The 23949-nt window shown below is 39.8% G+C and overlaps 1 protein-coding gene across 1 annotated transcript in view; it reads left to right on the top strand.

Annotated features, from left to right (window-relative positions):
- Positions 1 to 889: 889 nt before the first annotated feature.
- LOC115149262 (5-hydroxytryptamine receptor 4) overlaps positions 890 to 23949 on the top strand; it is a 44731-nt gene continuing 21671 nt past the window's right edge. The window contains exons 1-6 of the mRNA XM_029691954.1: positions 890 to 1065; positions 11529 to 11616; positions 11825 to 11971; positions 14296 to 14496; positions 15838 to 15991; positions 16753 to 17330. Coding sequence (XP_029547814.1) covers positions 11588 to 11616; positions 11825 to 11971; positions 14296 to 14496; positions 15838 to 15991; positions 16753 to 17330 — 1109 coding nt within the window. The 5' untranslated portion in view covers positions 890 to 1065; positions 11529 to 11587. The remainder of the gene's footprint in view (positions 1066 to 11528; positions 11617 to 11824; positions 11972 to 14295; positions 14497 to 15837; positions 15992 to 16752; positions 17331 to 23949) is intronic.

Genomic DNA, 23949 nt, shown 5'->3' with positions numbered 1-23949 from the left:
ACCAGCAGAAACACAAACAGCCAAAAGACAAGGGTCCACCTTTTCCAAAAACGTCCCTCCTACTGTCACAGAATCATCATCATCCTGATCCTTGGTGCAAGCCTCAGGCTCCGAGAACTTCACCACATCTACCACCTTCGATACTTCGCCCTCATTCACTTCCATTTCTCCTCCTGTCTTCAGCTTACTCTGCTTACACTTTCTACCATTCTTGTTTAACAAACCATCTCCCTTTTCCCCAACCTTTTTAACCGACTCAAACTCACCCCCTCCCTCCCTCCCGCTCTCAGACCTCCTCTGCCTCTTTTTTCCCCTCCATTCCTCCTCCGTATTCCAAGTATACGTCTCCTTATGATAATACTGCACTTCTCCAGACATAATTATTGTTCTTGCCTTCTCAAGGGACGCCATTTAACCAGCTGTCACAATATCTGTACAATCAGCACACAAAAAATTTAAATAAAGGCACACGTTTGTTGTAAGCAAGATTCATTGTGTATTGTTCCAAAATAATCCTCTTTCGCTATGTCTTGGATTAATACTGTTTGAACATCTATTTTGTTTTCATTTGACATTTTATTTGAAGCTACAGACCAATGAAGATTCTGAGGCAAGTAGAATGTCAGTGTTGGCCATCAAAGTAACAGTTGTCCTGCCCAACAAAAATGAAACAAAGTATTTATCTAGCATTTGACACAATAAAAGGTGGTACAGACAGAGCCATTGATATACGGAGATATGTGGTCTGGTGTCTCTCTATTGGAACCCCACGGGGGCGTCATAGTCAACCCTTTCTTTCATCTGGGAGAAGCGGGCTTTGAAAGAGGATTTCACATCTACAGCCCAACTCGCCAATTTAGTTCGTTTGTAAACTGTGATCGAAGCTCAATCATCTGTTCTCCTGCACATCGCCTTGCGCACCATGGTATCTCATTTACCCGCACCTATGGCACTCAATGGTCATTGCTTGATGTGTTTAATCTGTGACAAAATACCAATGGAATATGAGAGTCCATAGCAACACAGGGCTGTTCGAACCCGTAAACCGAGGCGCCGAGCCCACAGGTGAGGAAAACTTTAAGATCAAGTTCAGAACCTCTCAGCAGCGTTGTGGTTTGTTTTTAAGTTATTCAGACATTGAAAATGAATGGGTTACGTCGAAAATAATATAGCTTTATTCAAGTGAAGAGTTTGTAGTAGTAGTACAGTCTGGGGATATATTGCATGGGCGATATAGTTGTGTGTAACACAATTACGTACGAGAATTTAGCAAATTGACTGGTATACCCGACTATGATTAACGGACGCATTATCAGAATTATGTTATAGACATACACCGCCCCCATACAAACCCTGAATTGTACAGTGGTGTAAAGTACTTAAGTAAAAATACTATAAAGTACTACTTACGTAGTTTTTTGGGGTATCTGTACTTTAATATTTATATTTTTGACCATTTTTACTTTTACTTCACTACATTCTTAAAGAAAATAATGTACTTTTTACTCCATACATTTTCCCTGACACCCAGAAGTATTCGTTACATTTTGAATGCTTAGCAGGACAGAAAATTTACCAGTTCGCACACTTATCAAGAGAACATGACTGGTCCTTACTGCCTCTGATCTGGCGGACTCACTTAACACAAATGCTTTGTTTTTAAATGATGTCTGAGTGTGACCTTGGCTATCCGTAAATTAAAAAACAACTAGAAAATTGTGCAATCTGGTTTGCTTAATATAAGTAATTTTAAATTATTAGTACTTTTACTTTTGATACTTAAATATATTTTTGCAATTACATTTACTTTTGATACTTAAGTATATTTTAAACCAAATACTTTTAGACTTTTACTCAAGTAGTATTTTAATGGGTGACTTTCACTTTCACTTGAGTCATTTTCTATTAAGGTATCTTTACTTTTACACAAGTATGAAAATCAAGTACTTTTTCCACCTCTGGAATTGAATATGCTAATGATTTATTTTTATTACTAATTAATGCACGTTATAATCGAGATAGCACTTATCTAGCCATTATTATTATGTGTTCATGGTTATGATAGGGTAGCTAATTTGATTGTGAACAGAGCAGTGTTGGGGAGTAGTGAAATCAGTGGTGGAAAAAGTACCCACTTTTCATACTTGCGTACAAGTAAAGATACCTTAATAAAACATGACTCAAGTAAAAGTGAATGTCTCCCAGTGAAATACCACTTGAGTAAAAGTCTAAAAGTACTTGGTTTTGGTTTTTAAAGTATCTTTAGTTAAGTAAACTTATATTTTTCTTAAGGGTAGCTTTAATGTAGATTAACTTCTTCCACTGTGAAGTAATTGGTAGCTTGGTAAACTATATTTTCAGAGTAACTTCCACAAAACTGGAACAGAGCTGTATCATATTAAACTTGCTCTTTTTGTGCATATTTTTGTCCATTTTAGTGCGCTATTTTAACCCAGTTTTCATACTTAACTGGCAAAGAACAGTTTTTTGTCCATAGTTTAAAATTACATTTGATTGTTTGATGGTGATATGACATTGGCAAATCTAAGTGCTTGTTGGCTATATCAAAATAATAGTAGGCTTATAAATTGTAATAATATTAATAGAAGTCTTTCCCGAACCAAAGAGCACTTTTTAATCTAAATAATGTTTTTCGAAATGAATATTCCATTAACATCAGATATGAATTCTTCCTTCCTTGTTACTTCATCACCCTTTAGAAACAGTAGCCTATCAACACCTTGTGGATTTCATTAGAGCGGAGATCAAGTTGGCTGTCCACAGTTCAACTAACACCCCTGTTCTAAATGGAGGTAAAAAGAGACGAGAAAGTACGGAACATCCATTTAACAGCACAGAGTACACCCGCTCTCTCTATCACACACCATTTCTTTTACATTTTAGTCATTTAGCAGACACTCTTATCCAGAGTGACTTACAGAAACAATTAGGGTTAAGTGCCTTGCTCAAGGGCAGATCGACCGATTTTTCACCTTGTAAGCTCGAGGATTCAAACCATTGACCTTTCGGTTACTTTGCCCTGGCCCAACACTCTAAGCGCTAGGCTACCTGCCACCCCTACACACGCATGCACGTGCACGTGCACACACACCCCTTTCACTGCTCTCTCTGGGGTCAGATTATCATCTCCTGCCCCTTTGAAATATATTACCAAAACAGAGGTCAGCTGCTACCAGGTCTACAGTTTGTTTAGGAGAGCTCCAGTGATTATGTAACGTTACCCTCCAGGAGGAATGCTTATCCTGTAGCCAATCCTGTTTCTTTTAATTTCATTCATATCCAAGGCATCATGTATAGCCTTGCTGAAATACCTTCAAGAGGATGTTTGCATGTATAGGTACAGTTTTCTGATTAGGAACTTTGCTCTTTCTCTTAATTAAGGCACCAGCAGACATAATCAGGACGCTAGTAACTAGGTTATAGATATAGAGCTGTGCCTTCCAGGTAGCTGCACACAGTGTTATGAGTCTCTGTCTTTGCTAGTGCTCCAGTGTAGCCTATCACACCCATAGGATTCTGCTACTTTTATATCCTTCTATTTCAGGTTGCTTTGACTTCCAAGCTCCACTTTTGACAAAGTGAAATTCTCCTATCTCCCTTACAGGAAAATCCACATGATTTAACACTTGGAAAGTCACATGATTTCATGTTAAATTTCACATGTGAAATCATGTGAAACTTGTTTTTGGAACACTTGACATAGTAGCTTTAGTCACAGTCAATAGCCCAAGCATCTAGAAATCATTGATATTGACAGTGCTGCCATATGGTGCATTGAGAGAATGGAGATTCAGTCAGTTCCCACCAAATAAAGGGGAAACCACATCCACAGAAGCCTGATGGTAACAAATAGCTGTTTTATTCCATGGTGCCTGGTGTGTCTGTGTTCATTCTCTGTTTACCCCATCACATGCTGTCACAACTCTTCTGAGTGTCCCTGCATGGTCAATTACTCCTTCAGAGATCATTACAGTCATCTAAGTAGCTCAATTCATGAAATATATTTCTTTACACGGAACGAATGTCCAGGTTTGCGTCTTGTCCCTGTCGTTAGTGTGCATCACGTGTGAAATTGTCTCCCTGAGCACATGGAAAAGTTAAAGTCGTCTTTATAATGTTGTTTATGGAGAAATTGAGAGCCTTTGAAATGCTCGTCATGTGAATTTGAAAAGATGACACCATAGTGTTACTGTAGAGAAGTACAATTAGTCAGCCATTAGAGGAACAGTCCCAAAACATACATAGAACGTACGGTACATAGAACACACTTACTATCAACCTACTGTTACAGTTACTATCAACCTACTGTTACAGTTACTATCAGCCTACTGTTACAGTTACTATCAGCCTACTGTTACAGTTACTATCAACCTACTGTTACAGTTACTATCAACCTACTGTTACAGTTACTATCAATCTACTGTTACAGTTACTATCAATCTACTGTTACAGTTACTATCAGCCTACTGTTACAGTTACTATCAATCTACTGTTACAGTTACTATCAACCTACTGTTACAGTTACTATCAGCCTACTGTTACAGTTACTATCAGCCTACTGTTACAGTTACTATCAATCTACTGTTACAGTTACTATCAGCCTACTCTTACAGTTACTATCAACCTACTGTTACAGTTACTATCAACCTACTGTTACAGTTACTATCAGCCTACTGTTACAGTTACTATCAATCTACTGTTACAGTTACTATCAACCTACTGTTACAGTTACTATCAACCCACTGTTACAGTTACTATCAATCTACTGTTACAGTTACTATCAGCCTACTGTTACAGTTACTATCAATCTACTGTTACAGTTACTATCAACCTACTTGTACAGTTACTATCAACCTACTGTTACAGTTACTATCAACCTACTGTTACAGTTACTATCAACCTACTGTTACAGTTACTATCAATCTACTGTTACAGTTACTATCAATCTACTGTTACAGTTACTATCAATCTACTGTTACAGTTACTATCAGCCTACTGTTACAGTTACTATCAACCTACTGTTACAGTTACTATCAACCTACTGTTACAGTTACTATCAATCTACTGTTACAGTTACTATCAACCCACTGTTACAGTTACTATCAATCTACTGTTACAGTTACTATCAACCTACTGTTACAGTTACTATCAACCTACTGTTACAGTTACTATCAACCTACTGTTACAGTTACTATCAATCTACTGTTACAGTTACTATCAATCTACTGTTACAGTTACTATCAGCCTACTGTTACAGTTACTATCAACCTACTGTTACAGTTACTATCAACCTACTGTTACAGTTACTATCAGCCTACTGTTACAGTTACTATCAACCTACTGTTACAGTTACTATCAACCTACTGTTACAGTTACTATCAACCCACTGTTACAGTTACTATCAATCTACTGTTACAGTTACTATCAGCCTACTGTTACAGTTACTATAAACCTACTGTTACAGTTACTATCAATCTACTGTTACAGTTACTATCAATCTACTGTTACAGTTACTATCAGCCTACTGTTACAGTTACTATCAACCTACTGTTACACTTACTATCAACCTACTGTTACAGTTACTATCAATCTACTGTTACAGTTACTATCAGCCTACTGTTACAGTTACTATCAACCTACTGTTACAGTTACTATCAGCCTACTGTTACAGTTACTATCAATCTACTGTTACAGTTACTATCAGCCTACTGTTACAGTTACTATCAACCTACTGTTACAGTTACTATCAATATACTGTTACAGTTACTATCAGCCTACTGTTACAGTTACTATCTGTCTACTGTTACAGTTACTATCAATCTACTGTTACAGTTACTATCAGCCTACTGTTACAGTTACTATCAACCTACTGTTACAGTTACTATCAACCTACTGTTACAGTTACTATCAACCTACTGTTACAGTTACTATCAATCTACTGTTACAGTTACTATCAACCTACTGTTACAGTTACTATCAATCTACTGTTACAGTTACTATCAGCCTACTGTTACAGTTACTATCAACCTACTGTTACAGTTACTATCAACCTACTGTTACAGTTACTATCAACCTACTGTTACAGTTACTATCAGCCTACTGTTACAGTTACTATCAGCCTACTGTTACAGTTACTATCAACCTACTGTTACAGTTACTATCAACCTACTGTTACAGTTACTATCAATATACTGTTACAGTTACTATCAGCCTACTGTTACAGTTACTATCTGCCTACTGTTACAGTTACTATCAATCTACTGTTACAGTTACTATCAGCCTACTGTTACAGTTACTATCAGCCTACTGTTACAGTTACTATCACCCACTGTTACAGTTACTATCAATCTACTGTTACAGTTACTATCAATCTACTGTTACAGTTACTATCAGCCTACTGTTACAGTTACTATCAACCTACTGTTACAGTTACTATCAACCTACTGTTACAGTTACTATCAGCCTACTGTTACAGTTACTATCAGCCTACTGTTACAGTTACTATCAACCTACTGTTACAGTTACTATCAGCCTACTGTTACAGTTACTATCAGCCTACTGTTACAGTTACTATCAACCTACTGTTACAGTTACTTACTCTTATTGTGGTAAACTACTGTGGCTGAGATTATAGCATAGCTACATTATATATTCTATAATTTAAAAATAAAATAAATGAATCAAATTGTGGCATGTGGTCAGTGAAGGTGCATCAAAAACGAATCAGTTTGCCTGTTGAAGAGCCACACGGTAAAGACAGCTAGTGTGGGAAGGTGTCAGATCTGATTATGCGAGCAGAATTTGTCAGAACTGTTTGTTATTCCTCCACTAATGTTATGTAATGTACTGTACTGTGATTCAATTCATCTGTCTTAGTCCTTCTCAATAACTCCGAATTGTGATGGTGGCAGGTGTTTAACATATCAGGGATCTCTGATTTACTTATTTTGATTCTCTAGGAGCTCATATATATTGATTCTCTAGGAGCTCATATATATTGATTCTCTAGGAGCTCATATATATTGGTTCTCTAGGAGCTCATATATATTGATTCTCTAGGAGCTCATATATATTGGTTCTCTAGGAGCTCATATATATTGATTCTCTAGGAGCTCATATATATTGGTTCTCTAGGAGCTCATATATATTGGTTCTCTAGGAGCTCATATATATTGGTTCTCTAGGAGCTCATATATATTGGTTCTCTAGGAGCTCATATATATTGGTTCTCTAGGAGCTCATATATATTGATTCTCTAGGAGCTCATATATATTGGTTCTCTAGGAGCTCATATATATTGATTCTCTAGGAGCTCATATATATTGGTTCTCTAGGAGCTCATATATATTGGTTCTCTAGGAGCTCATATATATTGGTTCTCTAGGAGCTCATATATATTGGTTCTCTAGGAGCTCATATATATTGGTTCTCTAGGAGCTCATATATATTGGTTCTCTAGGAGCTCATATATATTGATTCTCTAGGAGCTCATATATATTGGTTCTCTAGGAGCTCATATATATTGGTTCTCTAGGAGCTCATATATATTGGTTCTCTAGGAGCTCATATATATTGGTTCTCTAGGAGCTCATATATATTGGTTCTCTAGGAGCTCATATATATTGGTTCTCTAGGAGCTCATATATATTGGTTCTCTAGGAGCTCATATATATTGGTTCTCTAGGAGCTCATATATATTGGTTCTCTAGGAGCTCATATATATTGGTTCTCTAGGAGCTCATATATATTGGTTCTCTAGGAGCTCATATATATTGGTTCTCTAGGAGCTCATATATATTGGTTCTCTAGGAGCTCATATATATTGGTTCTCTAGGAGCTCATATATATTGGTTCTCTAGGAGCTCATATATATTGGTTCTCTAGGAGCTCATATATATTGGTTCTCTAGGAGCTCATATATATTGGTTCTCTAGGAGCTCATATATATTGGTTCTCTAGGAGCTCATATATATTGGTTCTCTAGGAGCTCATATATATTGGTTCTCTAGGAGCTCATATATTTTGGTTCTCTAGGAGCTCATATATATTGGTTCTCTAGGAGCTCATATATATTGGTTCTCTAGGAGCTCATATATATTGGTTCTCTAGGAGCTCATATATATTGGTTCTCTAGGAGCTCATATATATTGGTTCTCTAGGAGCTCATATATATTGGTTCTCTAGGAGCTCATATATATTGGTTCTCTAGGAGCTCATATATATTGGTTCTCTAGGAGCTCATATATATTGGTTCTCTAGGAGCTCATATATTTGGTTCTCTAGGAGCTCATATATTTGGTTCTCTAGGAGCTCATATATATTGGTTCTCTAGGAGCTCATATATATTGGTTCTCTAGGAGCTCATATATATTGGTTCTCTAGGAGCTCATATATATTGGTTCTCTAGGAGCTCATATATTTTGGTTCTCTAGGAGCTCATATATATTGGTTCTCTAGGAGCTCATATATATTGGTTCTCTAGGAGCTCATATATATTGGTTCTCTAGGAGCTCATATATATTGGTTCTCTAGGAGCTCATATATATTGGTTCTCTAGGAGCTCATATATATTGGTTCTTGAACAAACTTTGTAAGTATGCTATTTCTAAAATTCCCTTCAATTTCTCTTCAGGCATGTCTGTCTGAGTTAAACTCGGCTCCTTGGCTGAATTTGTTGGGACAAAAGTATGCCCTGAACACACTGGGAAGTGAAATGCCCAGATTTGAAATCCTTTATTTTTATTCTGGGACCACGGATGAAAATGAACAAAAGGCAACAAGTGTTATTTTCATGGATTTTAGTTGTAAACAATTTTATTTTATTTATCCAATACCAGTTGAACTACACTGAGTGTACTACACATTAAGAACACCTGCTTTTTCCATGACATAGACTGACCAGGTGAATCCAGGTGAAAGCTATGATCTCTTTTTGATGTCACTTGTTAAATTCACTTCAATCAGTGTAGATGAAAGGGAGGAGACAGGTTAAAGAAGGATTTTAAAGCCTTGAGACAATTCATACATGGATTGTGTATGTGTGCCATTCAGAGAGTGAATGGGCAAGGCAAAATATTTAAGTGCCTTTGAACAGGGTATGGTCGTACATTAGGTGCCAGGCGGTTTGTGTCAAGAACTGCAACGCTGCTGGATTTTTCATGCTCAACAGTTGTCCGTGTGTATCAAGAATGGTCCACCACCCACAGGACATCCAGGCAACTTGACACAACTATGGGAAGCATTGGAGCATGGGCCAGCATCCCTGTGGAACGCTTTTGGCACCTTGTAGATCCATGCCCTGAAGAATTGAGGCTTACTGGAGGGGGGCAACTCATTATTCGGAAGGTGTTCCTAGTGTTTGGTATACTCAGTGTATATTACAATTTTCAAAGATAAGCAACGTGCTTTTCAATAAAATGTCTGTTTGTGTTTTCTGGAATGTATTGGTTGTGGATATGATAGGAGGAACCTCACCCATTGAGCAGCGAGAGCACTACAGTGGTGTCATGGAGGAGTCCAAGCCACCAGTGGCCAGATTTGACCCTCCTCCTCCTCGCATGTAAATCCACAGCATGCCAGACCTCTTAAAGCAAGATTTGTGAAATTATGTGTGAAGTTGTTTTGGAGTATCTACTTGCTAATTATTTATATGGAGGCACTGGTAAATGAATTGGGATTCATTCAAGGCTTTTACAGTAAGTTTTATTTGTATTCATGGCATGATCATCTGCAAATATCTTGGTTCTTGTAATTGCAAGTATGGCAGTTATTTCACAGGATTGCAGTGCTTTGGATACATTCTGCTTGACATTCCTGTTCTAAACTATTGTAGTGCATTGCTGAGGACTTGACTCTCCGACAAGCTATTCATTTCAAGGGCTTCAGACTGTTTTTATGCTCGAACATGACTGTGTTTCTTTGCCTCAAAGCCTTGGAATGAGAAGTTAATATACTTCTCTGAAGTATTTGAACACGAAAGAAAAGCCTTACATGAATAAAATTCCCAGAGAGAGTGTTTCGAGGACTCAATGTGAGCATTGTGAAATAGACTGTGATGCCATCGCCAAGTCAAGTGTTTATGTTCCTGGAATGCGTCTTCTCTTTGTAAAATGTGTACTTTATGTTCCAGTTTAGGATGAAGGATAACTGGATCTCAAACTGTGATTTGTGAAGACAGTGTCAAATGATTGTATATTTATTTACCTAAAATGTTTTTATACAACTCTTGGAATGCTATATAATGACAGTCATTCCAATGTGATTACATGCTTATAAATGTAATATGTGATGATGTAATTGCTCTGGAATGGTCCATCATTCCATCAGAAGCTGTCGGACTGTCATCCCCCTCTGAGGCTGCAAAATTCATGGAGTACTGAAGCCTGGCAGATTATGGAGAAATCCAATATGGGAGGCATGCCTTTGTTTTGAAGAGCTGTGCTTAAGAGTGTGATCTCCATTGGAATGAGGAGTCTTTTAGAATTGCATACACTCATGTATTTACCCACTTGGATCTCAGCATACTCCCACCTCACTCTCACTCTCCGCATGTATTTATCCAGCAGGGGCTCCAGGCAGAGCACTCCTGTGTGATTTGGACCCACTGCTCCCTCTCCGGAGGCTGAGGTGTGATTTGGCCACAGAGGACTCCATGTTAATAATAATGTGCCAAAACTCTTCTCCCTTCCTCATGTTGTGTAAGGAAATCTTCCTGTTCAACTCAACTCCCTTACAGATGACACTTTTATGATCGGAAAATCTAGGGAAATACTGGGTCAAAGAAAATAGTGCCATTGTCTGAACTTTCTCTGCTCTCTTTTATGACGTTGACATACAGATATGGCAAATATTGTCTCATTCCACTGGCTGTGTGGGTTGTGTTTGTTCTGTAAGGTGTGTGTGTGGGTGCACAGTGCGCACGTGTGCTTGTGTGTCTGTGTGTGTTGTCATGCCCCTAAGCTTTGTGTGGAGGAGAGATTTGTGGGTCATAAGCACGCTGTGCAGATACATGCAACCACTGCCCTCTGTTTGCTCTTTCACTATTGTTTTGTTAAAGTCTGAGGGATCCAGACCCTGGATTCAAGCCCTTCTCAGACTGTACTGGTTATCTATTGTAGCTGTCTTATCTCAAGTCTGCTTCAAGGAAGTTTACTTGTGGTAAGAAAAACGTTGGCCAAACGTTGACCATAGACGGGGATTCTCAACTATGTTGACATAGGGACCATGATACTGTAACACGAGGTAAACCTCACACACTTTAGATATGGTGGGTTATGACAGGAACTTATAACTGTTTGCTATAAGACAACACCACTTTCCTGGACTTCTGAGTTAATAATATTCACGACTGATAAAGAAGTCCTCTAAACAGCCATTGTTACATACGTAGGAGACAGGTTTAGAGTGGGTAACATTACCATCATACAAGATTAGAGCTGTAGACTTGAATAATTCACAGTGTTAGTATTGGAGCTGTGATGAATGGGACTGGATGTGTTTGTCCTCAGGGCCACAGCATTTTGTGTGGAGGACTCTCCTCTAGCGAACTCCATGCAGATGAACAGTGATGGCCACAGAATCACACCCACCTGAACAGTAAGAACACACAGTGGAACATGTTATGATCAACATTAAACATCTAAAGGCCACTCAGAAAATTATATATTTTTTATGAAAGGTCTTCATTTATACATGTGTTATGATTGAGTTGTGCTTGCATCTAATGCATTACTGTATTCATTAGTCACATTTGAAATGATGTGATGATGATGAACTCAATAACCATCATTGTTTGATTGTGTAGTTCAGTCGATGAAGTGGCAAACACGGAGCAAGTGCTGAACTCGCTGGAGAGGATCATTCTCACCCTCTTCCTCACCATCATCATCATCATGACTGTTCTGGGGAACCTGCTGGTGATGGTGGCGCTCTGCAAGGACAGACAACTACGGTAAGCACACTTCCTGTTTACATGTATGTCCCATTCTGTCAAATAAAAGTGGTCAGAGGAAAAAATGTGACCTCTTTAGAGTGTGGTTTTTACCACAGAAGCTAGGTTTCCATCCAATTGACAATAGAGTTTCATGCAAATATTCTAAAATCAGGATAAAAACATATGCACATTTTCTCACCAGAGATGTGTTTCCATCAAATTGACTTATTGCAGATACAGTTTATTTTAATTTTATTTAACCTTTATTTAACTAGGCAAGTCAGTTAAGAACAAATTCTTATTTACAATGACGGCCTACCCCGGTCGAACCTTAACCCGGACGACGCTGGACCAATTGTGCGCCGCCCTATGGGACTCCCAATCATGGCCGGTTGTGATACAGCCCAGGATCGAACCAGGGTCTGTAGTGATGCTTCTAGCACTGAGATGCAGTGCCTTAGACTGCTGCGCCACTTGGGAGCCCAAAAAGGCTGTGCGTGATGATGTAGTGCACATAAAAATACTGTTAAATTCCCATGTACCGGATAAAAACTACAAGTTAAATGGCATTTTCAACTTTACTGATGGTTTTCTCATGAAAAATGTTGCTTTATATAGTGAGTGTGCCCACTCTGGGTTTGGCACGTGTGCTCTAGCCAACAGCGCACAGGGTACAGATTGAATGCTGTTGGCTAGAGCGCACGTATAGTTTACATGCTGAGATTATTATGGATAAAATAATATGATTATTTTTATTTGTCAAACGGCAGCCAAGCATCGATCATCATGTCACTAGAATAAGACCCTCAATATTTATTGGAAAGGAGCATCAAGCTCATCACCTTGCACTTTCACCACCCTGTGAAGTTCATCATCATTTATTTAATCTTAATGCGTTTGAGCCAATCAGTTGTGTTGTGACAGGGTAGGGTGGTAAACAGAAGATATCCCTATTTGGTAAAAGACCAAGTCCATATTATGGCAAGAACAACTGAAATAAGCAAAGGGAAACGACAGTCCATCATTACTTTAGAGGACATGAAGGTCAGTCAATACGGAAATTTCAAGAACTTTCTTCAAGTGCAGTCGCAAAATCCATCAAGTGTTATGATGAAACTGTCTCTCATGAAGACTGCCACAGAAAAGGAAGACCCAGAGTTACTTTTGCTGCAAAGGATAAGTTCATTAGAGTTACCAGCCTCAGAAATTGTCAATTAACTGCACCTCAGATTGCAGCCCAAATAAATGCTTCACAGAGTTCAAGTAACAGACACATCTTAACATTAACTGTTCAGAGGAGACTGTGTTGGGTTGAGGTCGGGTGATTGTGGAGGCCAGGTCATCTGATGCAGCACTCCGTCACTCTCCTTCTTGGTCAAATAGCCCTTACACAGCCTGTAGGTGTGTTTTGGGTCATTGCTTGTATTTCTTGGCCCAAGCAAGTCTCTTCTTCTTATTGATGTCCTTTAGTAGTGGTTGAATTGCTGCAAATAAACCACCACTAAAGGACACCAATAAGAAGAAGAGACTTGCTTGGGCCAAGAAATACAAGCAATGACCCAAAGCACACTTACAGGCTGTGGAAGGGCTATTTGACCAAGAAGGAGAGTGACGGAGTGCTGCATCAGATGACCTGGCCTCCACAATCACTCGACCTCAACCCAATGGAGGTGGTTTGGGATGAGTTGGACAGCAGAGTGAAGGAAAAGCAGCCAACAAGTGCTCAGCATATGTGGGAACTTCTTCAAGACTGTTGGAAAAGCATTCCAGGTGACTACCTCATGAAGCTGGTTGAGAGAATGCCAAGCGTGTGCTAAGCTGTCGAAGGGTGGCTACTTTGAAGAATCTAAAATAAAAAATATGTTGTGTTTTGTTTAACACTTCTTTGGTTACTACATGATTCCATATGTGTTATTTCATAGTTTTGATATCTTCACTATTATTCTACAATATAGAAAATAGTCAAAATAAACCCTTGAATGATTAGGTGTGTCCAAACTTTTGACTGGTACTGTATATGAAATGATGTACCAAAAAATGATTGATCAGAATTCAATTGAAGTAGGACGTGTGATGGACAGACTGATGAACAGGCCACTTCCTAGCTATTTGGCGACAAACTAAGTAACTGTTCTTACATCCGGCACTGGCATCCTTTCTGTCATGTTTCATGTTTAGCGATATGGAATTAAAGGGTAATTGGAGAGAAAAAAGGTTTGTTCTGTCTTGTGCAGATCAGTTGACAATTCTAACAGATAACAAAAATATAATTATCTTTGCATTCAACTCATGAGCCTTTCTGGAAATAAATCAAAATGCTTTTGTTCCTCGTCTCCCTCTAGGAAAAAGAAGACCAATTACTTCATAGTGTCTTTGGCGTTTGCAGACCTCCTGGTTGCTGTGGTTGTCATGCCGTTTGCAGCCATTGAGTTGACCACAAGTCAGTGGAGGTACGGAGAGATATTCTGTCTAGTTCGGACCTCACTGGACGTGCTGCTGACCACTGCATCTATCCTACACCTGTGCTGCATAGCACTGGACAGGTGAGCAATGAACATAGTGAAAAACATCCCTTTACTCATGTGAACATTTGTAAATATGTCAGCCAGCTATTGCAAACTTTTTCCACGCGCCTATCCCATTCACCTTGATGCATCCGTTCAGCCTAATAGCCCTACGCCTCTGTTAGCACCCAGCTGTATTAGAATTAGCATGTGCCTTGGATGGCCCTCTAGCACCTCTTTGTCCTTTGTCCATGGCATATGGCAGCCTGTCATGGCTGACAGATGAGCAGCTATGTTGTCTTGTCCTGCACCATACAGTGAAAAGCCACTGTAGTGAGTCACCTGCTAGCTCAGCTCCTCGCTCCAAACACAAATATGATTTCTGCTTCTCCACAGGACCAATCATTATTTTAGCTTCCCTGGGTGGAAATATGAGACATGAGTCATGACAAGAGGCCTGATTGGTCGTTGGAATTATACATATTTTTTTTAAAGTAGCGTATGAAGTGATGAGTCACTGCTTGTCTTTCTTATCCACCTACACTGAGTGTACACAACATTAGGAACACCTGCTCTTTCCATGACAGACTGACCAGGTGAATCCAGGTGAAAGCTTTGATCCCTTATTGATGTCACTTATTAAATCCACTTCAATCAGCGTAGATGAAGGGGAGGAGACAGGTAAAATAAATTATTTATAAGCCTTGAGAGAATTGAGACATGGATTGTGTATGTGTGCCATTCAGAGGGTGAATGGGCAAGACAAAAGATTTTAAGTACCTTTGAACAGGATATGGTAGTAGGTGCAAGCCGCACCGGATTGAGTGTGTCAAGAACCGCAACGCTTTTCATGCTCAACAGTTTCCTATGTGTATCAAAAATGGTCCACCACCCAAAGGACATCCAGCAAACTTGACACAACTGTGGAAGCGTTGGAGTCAACATGGGCCAGCATCCCTGTGGAACACTTTCGACACCTTGTAGAGTCCATGCCCCTACGAATTGATACTGTTCTGAGGACAAAAGTGGGTGCAACTCAATATTTGGAAGGTGTTCCTAATATTTTGGACACTATTGTCCACAAATATCTACCTAATATGTACATACCAAAATATGTATTAAGGGCTAAAGCCACCATACATGGTGAATTCAATAGAGGATGTCAATTTTGTTTATTATTTGGTTATGCAAATCATGAGATTATTTTAAAGAATACAGAATTAGGAATGAGTCACCATTGGCAATATTAGGTAGATATTTGTGGCCTGTAGATAGAATTCAGAAAAACACCATCAATAGATGATGTTTTTTACCTCAGTTGAATCTATGATGTGGATGTTGTTATAATGTTGTTATAATGTTGTTATATTCTATTGATAGGTACTATGCAATCTGCTGCCAACCGCTGGTGTACAGGAATAAAATGACGCCCTTGAGAGTGGCCCTGATGCTGGGAGGATGCTGGGTCATCCCCTCCTTCATCTCCTTCCTTCCCATCATGCAAAGTTGGCACGCCATTGGCATAGAGGACATTGTAAGTCTATAAGCAGCTGTGTTCAGCCTGTCTGTCTGATGGTTCTACTACAGACAGAGGCTTGCTCTTTAGTCTTATTCATTACATCTAAATCCTTTTTATGCTGAATGTTTTCAACTAAATCATTTTGTTGATCCTTGAAAATGTGAACAGGACACATGTTAAGTGAAGGACACATGGTTAAACCAACAAGCATAACATATTTCAAATTCATTGGATGGGGATGTAGTAGTCAGTTCAAGCATCATGCTCTTTGGGGAGAGCAAACTTACACAAGCCCTTTTCTACTTCTATGACTCATTGTTTCACCTTTGACACCTGAAAAAACTTCCCTCTGTCAAATGGAGGCACTGATGTTTGTTTTCAAATGTCAAATTACCCATATAAGTGCCTTCTTAGTGCACTCAATAATCGTAAGACTAAAGCTACTAATACCATTTACATAGACAGACATAAACACCAGGCATACAGGCTCTTACTCTGAGATCTAAACAGTGCTGAGCACAATCCACAGCTACCAGTTTATGAACACAAATAATATGTCAACGTCTACCTGTTCGAAGTTTGTTGTAAGAGAGTCAGGAAATGGGCATTAGGCAGTCAGTCGTTGCACTCTCTCTATTTATATACTGTTGGTTGAATGAGAAACATGTGTGTAACTATTGCATATGTGGATGTGGATACTACAGAACGTGCATGCCTCTTCCTGTATGTGGATCGGCTTGTTAATGGATTGTTCTCTCTCTGCATGCTGCCTTCAGATAGAGCAGAGGAAGTTTAGCGGCAACAGCAACGAGACCAACTGTGTATTCGTGGTGAACCGTCCGTATGCTCTCATCTGCTCCACCGTGGCCTTCTACGTTCCCCTGAGCCTCATGGTCCTGGCCTACCAGCGCATCTACGTCACCGCCATGGGCCACGTGCGGCAGATTGGCACGCTGCAGCGGGCAGGCTCCGCCCCCTACTCGGCGCCCCCCCAGCACTACCTCAGCTCCGAGCAGCAGGGCTCCAGCCGCATGCGCATAGAGACCAAGGCTGCCAAGACCCTGGCTGTCATCATGGGCTGCTTCTGTCTCTGCTGGGCCCCCTTCTTCATCACCAACGTGGTGGACCCCTTCATCCACTACAGTGTGCCCTGGCAGATGTGGACCGCCTGGCTGTGGCTTGGCTATATTAACTCTGGCCTTAACCCCTTTCTCTACGCCTTCCTGAACCGGGCCTTCAGACGGGCCTTCCTCATGATACTGTGTTGTGGTGATGAGAGATACGTACGCCAGGGGAGCTATGGCCCCACCAGACACTACTCTGGATCTGTCAACGGGACCTCCATCGCGCTCAGGTAAGGAACTGATACTGGACCACCCACCCATGTCCTCCCTTTTATCAACTAGCCCTGAATTAAGATAATTCTCTCTCAGGTACTGGTGCATCATCTTCTCTCAGGTAGGTGGGTTATGCGGAATCTCTGTTGTCTAATCTTACTTAAAATATATTTTTAAACATCTAAGATTAGACATTGCCAAAAACGTTTGTGGTTTGGAGGGAAAATCTGGTTATTCTCCAACTCCCATCAGGGTAATCAAATAATTAATATTTAGATCAGATTTCGAGATGTTGAATATTAAATGTGTTGAATGTCTGTGTGTTATTTTAAAAAAATTCTTAGTTATCCGTGGTTCAACGCTGTTATGAGGTGTTTTTATAGACAAACAGCCTCATCTTTTCCTCTCATATTTCAGTACACATAACACATTTAGTTCTGCTCTGAATGAGGGAAGGAAGAAAACATTAGGAAAGCCTTGAAGCAGTACATACAGTACCAGTCAAATGTTTGGACACACCTACTCATTCAAGGGTTTTTCTTTATTTTTACTATTTCTACATTATAGAATAATAGTGAAGACATCAAAACTATGAAATAACACATATGAAATCATGTAATAACCAAAAAAGTGTTAAACAAATTGAAATATATTTTATATTTGAGATTCTTCAAAGTAGCCACCCTTTGCCTTGATGACAGATTTGCATACTCTTGGCATTCTCTCAACCAGCTTCACCTAGAATGCTTTTCTAACAGGAGTTCCCACATATGCTGAGCACTTGTTGGCTGCTTTTCCTTCACTCTGCAGTCCAACTCATCCCAAACCATCTCATTTGGGTTGAGGTTGGGTGATTTTTACATTTAATTTAACCTGTATTTAACTAGGCAAGTCAGTTAAGAACAAGTTCTTATTTACAGTGACGGCCTACCAGGGAACAGTGGGTTAACTGCCTTGTTCAGGGGCAGAACGACAGGTTTATTTTACCTTGTCAGCTCAGGGATTCGATCCAGCAACCTTTCGGTTACTGGCCCAACGCTCTAACCACTAGGAGGCCAGGTCATCTGATGCAGCACTCCATTACTCCCTTCTTGGTCAAAGAGACCTTACACAGCCTGACGGTGTGTTGGGTCATTGTCCTGTTGAAAAACAAATGATAGTCCCACTATACGTAAACCAGATGGGATGGCGTATTGCTGCAGAATGCTGTGGTAGCCATGCTGGTTAGGTGTGCCTTGAATTCTAAATAAATCACTGACAGTGTTACCAGCAAAGCACCCCCATACCATCACACCTCCTCCTCCATGCTTAACGGTGGGAACCACACATGTGGAGATCATCCGTTTACCTACTCTGCGTCTCGCGAAGACTCGTCAGTTAGAACCAAACATTTCAAATTTAGATTCATCAGACCAAAGGACAGATTTCCACCAGTCTAATGTTCATTGCTCATGTTTCTTGGCCAAAGCAAGTCTCTTCTTCTTATTGGTGTCATTTAGTAGTGGTTTCTTTGCAGCAATTCGACCATGAAGGCCTGATTCACGCAGTCTCCTCTGAATAGTTGATGTTGAGATGTGTCTGTTACTTGAACTCTGTGGAGCATTTATTTGGGCTGCAGGCTGGTAACTCTAATGAATTTATCCTCTGCAGCAGAGGTAACTCTGGGTCTTCCTTTCCTGTGGCGGGCCTTATGAGAGCCAGTTTCATCATAGCGCTTGATGGTTTTTGCGACTGCACTTGAAGAAACGTTCAAAGTTCTTGAAATTTTCCGGATTGGTTGACCTTCATGTCTTAAAGTAATGATGGACTGTCGTTTCTTTTTGCTTATTTGAGTTGTTCTTGACGTAATGTGAACTTGGTCTTTTTCCAAATAGGGCTATCTTCTGTATACCACCCCTACCATGTCACAACACAACTGGCTTAAACGCATTAAGAAGGAAAGAAATTCCACAAATGAACTTTTAACAAGGCACACCTGTTAATTGAAATGCATTCCAGGTGACTACCTCATGAATCTGGTTGAGAGAATGCCAAGAGTGTGCAAAGCTGTCATGAAGGCAAAGGGTGGGTACTTTGAAGAATGTAAAATATAGAACATATTTTGATTTGTTTAATGCTTTTTTTGTTACTACATGATTCCATATGTGTTATTTCATAGTTTTGATGTTTTCACTATTATTATACAATGTAGAAAATAGTAAAAATGAAGACAAACCCTTTAATGAGTAGGTATGTCCAAACTTTTGACTGGTACTGTATACAATAGGGTAAAGAATACACATGTTCATGTGGAAAACCAGGAAGCAGAGGACGTTATCTTCAAGTGAAGGATGGGACATCAATAGGGATATTTAGATTTGCTCCTATACCCTGATTTTTCCTTACTCAATTTGGTTGGGCTTTTCTGACAGAGTCAGAGGCTCATGTGTGAGGAAGGCACTTACGCCACTCAGCCCCGCGCCACCAGCAGCACGCATCTACATGACTTCAACAGTACTAGTTACACAGAGGGGAAAAAGAAAATGGACGTGACTCTATCCTGGAATGTCAGAGAGAGAGAGACAGAGAGAGAGACAGAGAGTCAGATACATAGGCAGAAACAGAGAGAGAGAGAGAAAGAGAGAGAGAGAGACAGCCAGAGAGACAGCGAGAGAGAGACAGCGAGAGAGACAGAGAGAGAGAGACAGAGAGAGAGAGGGAGAGAGAGCAAGAGAGACAGCGAGAGAGACAGAGAGAGAGACAGAGAGAGAGAGAGAGAGAGAGAGAGAGAGAGGGAGAGAGAGAGAGTGAGAGAGAGAACGAGAGAGAGAGAGAAAAAGAGACAGAGAGACAGAGACAGACAGAAACGGAGAGAGAGAGGGAGAGAGAGAGAGAGAAAGAGACAGAGAGAGAGAGCGAGACAGAGAGCAGTTGCTGGTTTTACATGCTCCTCTACAGGGTGTGACTTAGCCTCTTGTTATTGTTCCATTTTTTTGTTTGTGGGTTTTTCACATATAATGATTATGACTTTGTTTCCATGCAAAGTGTTACAAGTCTACCATCCATGTGTTTCTATTTTATTCAGTTGTGGAAAAGAACATTTCATGTTTAGCTGGTAACTCTGCGGCTGTATTCACAGATGTAGAGGTTACTCCTCAGATTCATTTAGTAGGCAGAAAACAAACAGTATTAATGTCTGTCTATTAAAAAGTGTCTGAGACACAAAGCAGATGTCTCTTTTTTCCGCTCAGAATCAAATTACTGCAACTAGAATAGAAGCTGTTGGAAAGTAATTCCGGATTTTGAGTAAGATACTTTTTGCATTAAAGTGGTCAGCACTGTTCATTTGGATACAGTTCCACGTGCACTAGTGCAGCCATGTGATTTTTGTGACGTTTCTATATTCATTACACATCAATAATATACATTTATTAGTCAAATGAGATGTGATGTTTTCAATCACAAGAGCTATTTCTGCTTGCAACTGTTTTGCTCCCTAGCAGTCATACAACGCATCAATGCTGACTATAGTCCTCACATTGGCTGCTAATCCCATGATTATTCAGGGCAGTGGGTTAGAGAGAGTACTATAGCCGGGCTGTTAGGTTCTAGGTTCAAATGTTCACTCTTCACTGTAGTAAATTATTTCAGAGATACAGTACAGAGAGATTCACTGTCAGCTCTGTGTCTTTATCTAGCCTATTTGTATTATACTGTGGCAGATCAAATGAGCACCTGGCTTGACTGAGGGTCGGGGGTTGAACTCAACGTCCCATACAGGGTCCTGGTCGTCCTTCCATGAGGTAGGATGTTGAATAACACTTTGATAGTTAGGTTATAATGCTTACATAGGATGGTCAAATCCATTGTTTTCAGTGTTTTTTTATGGATATCATTATAGACAAACATTTCCTTTTTTCAGCGGCTTTAGCAGCTTTAGTCTGTGTTTTCATTCTAAAGCTGCTTTCAGCATCAGAACAAAGTGTGGATTCATAGTGTGTGTTTAGTAATCTGAAGGAAAAAGGCATAAGCACATTACACGTCAAAAACCAAGCCTTGTGTAACAAGTGTAGTCATAATGCAGAGAGAGAATGGAGTTCCTGTGGCTGAAAAGCAGGTTTAGCCTTGGTTCACACAGACCATGCCCTCTGCTGCACTCAGCTCTCACCTTGCTTCACACATTAATAATCCTTGGTTCATTCAATGGTTTTATTCACATAGCAAATAGTGAAGGATTCAAAAGCAGACGCCGATGCACAGAATGCTGGAGATGAATTATTTTTGTTCCTTCTAACCATGTCTCTAGTGTTCTATTCAGGTGAAGTGTGTCGTTAGTCTTTGTTCAAGCTGTGAGGTAAAATTGGTAAGAATGTTAATTAGATTAACAGATATTGCATGTGCCTGGAAAGAGCTGGAATATCTTCACTTCCCAAGTACTTTGGACTTATTTTTTTTGCGGTGTTGTGAATGTTCTTAACTTTCACATAAACCCTAAGATTGTAATCCAGGAATGCCAAATGCAGAAACATGTCCCAATGGTGCTGATCTGTTGGCAGGGATGTACTGAGCTGTTTTTTTTCAGGGATATTTTAGAGGATTGTGTCAGGCTCTAGCAGCCACACACCCCTTCAGTCTCTCTTGCTGTGTTTACACAGGCAGACCAATGCTAAACTTTGTCCCACTAATTGGCATTTTGACCAATAACATTAGATCTTCTCACATCAGATCTTTTTCAGAGCTGACCTAATTGGTCAAAAGACCAATTAGTGAAAAAGAAGTCTGAGAGTGACTGCATTTACTTTCCAAATGAGAGTTCAGGTAGGCCTCCACGCTACAGCAAACAAAGAAAAGTGGGAGGGGTGCTCGACAACAATGACCAAAATCCATCTAAGGGGCTTACCAAGAAAAACTTCCAAAAGGACTAATTTGAGGCAGAAAGTTGTGTTAAATTAGAGCACTCATTTGCTCCATTTAATCCTTTGTTCAGGATGACTACAGGTGATTTACTCAACCTGACCAATGGATTAAAGTGAGAAAATAATTTTTTGCCTTTTTTGTTGAATGCTCCAACTCTTTTCTGCCTTGAATTAATCCTTTTGGGAAGTTTTTCTTGTTACGCTTTCATTAATTTACAAATGTTTTGCTCTCAACCTTTATGGTCAATATGTATATACTGTATCCTATACTATTCTACTGTATCTTATTCTGTGTCTCCTCGGACTTTGCTCATCCATACATTTTCATATTCTTAATTCCATTCTTTTACTAGATTTATGTATATTGGGTATATGTTGTGTAATTGTCAGATATTACTGCACTGTCGGAGCTAGAAGCACAAGCATTTCGCTACACCCGCAATAACACCTGCTAAACACGTATGTTTACATACGTGTATGTATGTATGTGACCAATAAAATTGGATTTGAAGATTCAGAGAGTACACATTTGTATACTGACCCTGATTTCCTTGTGGAATTCCCAGTCTGGCCATGTTCCATTGGTTGTATTGACTCGTCACCTTGCCACCAAAATAGTTCATACATAGGATGATGGGTGTCCTGGTGCAAAATGGCCGCTGTATATCACTTAGATATAGACATTTCAGATCAAACATACAGTTGAAGTCGGAAGTTTACATACACCTTAGCCAAATACATTAAAACTCAGTTTTTAACAATTCCTGACATTTAATTTGAGTAAAAATTCACTGTCTTAGGTCAGTTAGGATCACCACTTTATTTTAAGAATGTGAAATGTCAGAATAATTGTAGAGAGAATGATTTAGTTATTTCAGCTTTTATTTCTTTCATCACATTCCCAGTGGGTCAGAAGTTTACATACACTCAATTAGTATTTGGTAGCATTGCCTTTAAATTGTTTAACTTGGTCCAAACATTTCGGGTAGCCTTCCACAACTTCCCACAATAAGTTTTGTGAATTTTTGTGAATTCCTCCTGACAGAGCTGGTGTAACTGAGTCAGGTTTGTAGGCCTCCCTGCTCGCACACACTTTTTCAGTTCTGCCCACAAATGTTCTATAGGATTGAGGTCAGGGCTTTGTGATGGCCACTCCAATACCTTGACTTTGTTGTCCTTAAGCCATTTTGCCACAACTTTGCTTGTAAGTATGCTTGGGGTCATTGTCCACTTGGAAGACCCATTTGCGACCAAGCTTTAACTTCCTGACTGATGTCTTGAGATGTTCTTTCAATATATCCACATAATTTTCCTACCTCATGATGCCATCTATTTTGTGAAGTGCACCAGTCCCTCCTGCAGCAAAGCACCCCCACAACATGATGCTGCCACCCACGTATTTCACGGTTGGGATGGTGTTCTTTGACTTGCAAGCCTCCCCCTTTTCCTCCAAACATAACGATGGCCATTATGGCCAAACAGTTCTATTTTTGTTTCATCAGACCATAGGACATTTCTCCAAAAAGTACGATCTTTGTCCCCATGTGCAGTTGCAAACCGTAGTCTGGCTTTTTTATGGTGGTTTTGGAGCGGTGGCTTCTTCCTTGCAGAGCGGTCTTTCAGGTTATGTTGATATAGGACTCGTTTTACTGTGGATGTAGATACTTTTGTACCCGTTTTCTCCAGCATCTTCACAAGGTCCTTTGCTGTTGTTCTGGGATTGATTTGCACTTTTCGCACC

Source organism: Salmo trutta, chromosome 15 (assembly GCF_901001165.1).
Source record: "Salmo trutta chromosome 15, fSalTru1.1, whole genome shotgun sequence".
Lineage (NCBI taxonomy): Eukaryota > Metazoa > Chordata > Actinopteri > Salmoniformes > Salmonidae > Salmo > Salmo trutta.
The sequence above is the reverse complement of the archived record's forward strand: the minus strand, read 5'-3'. Positions and strand labels throughout refer to the sequence as shown.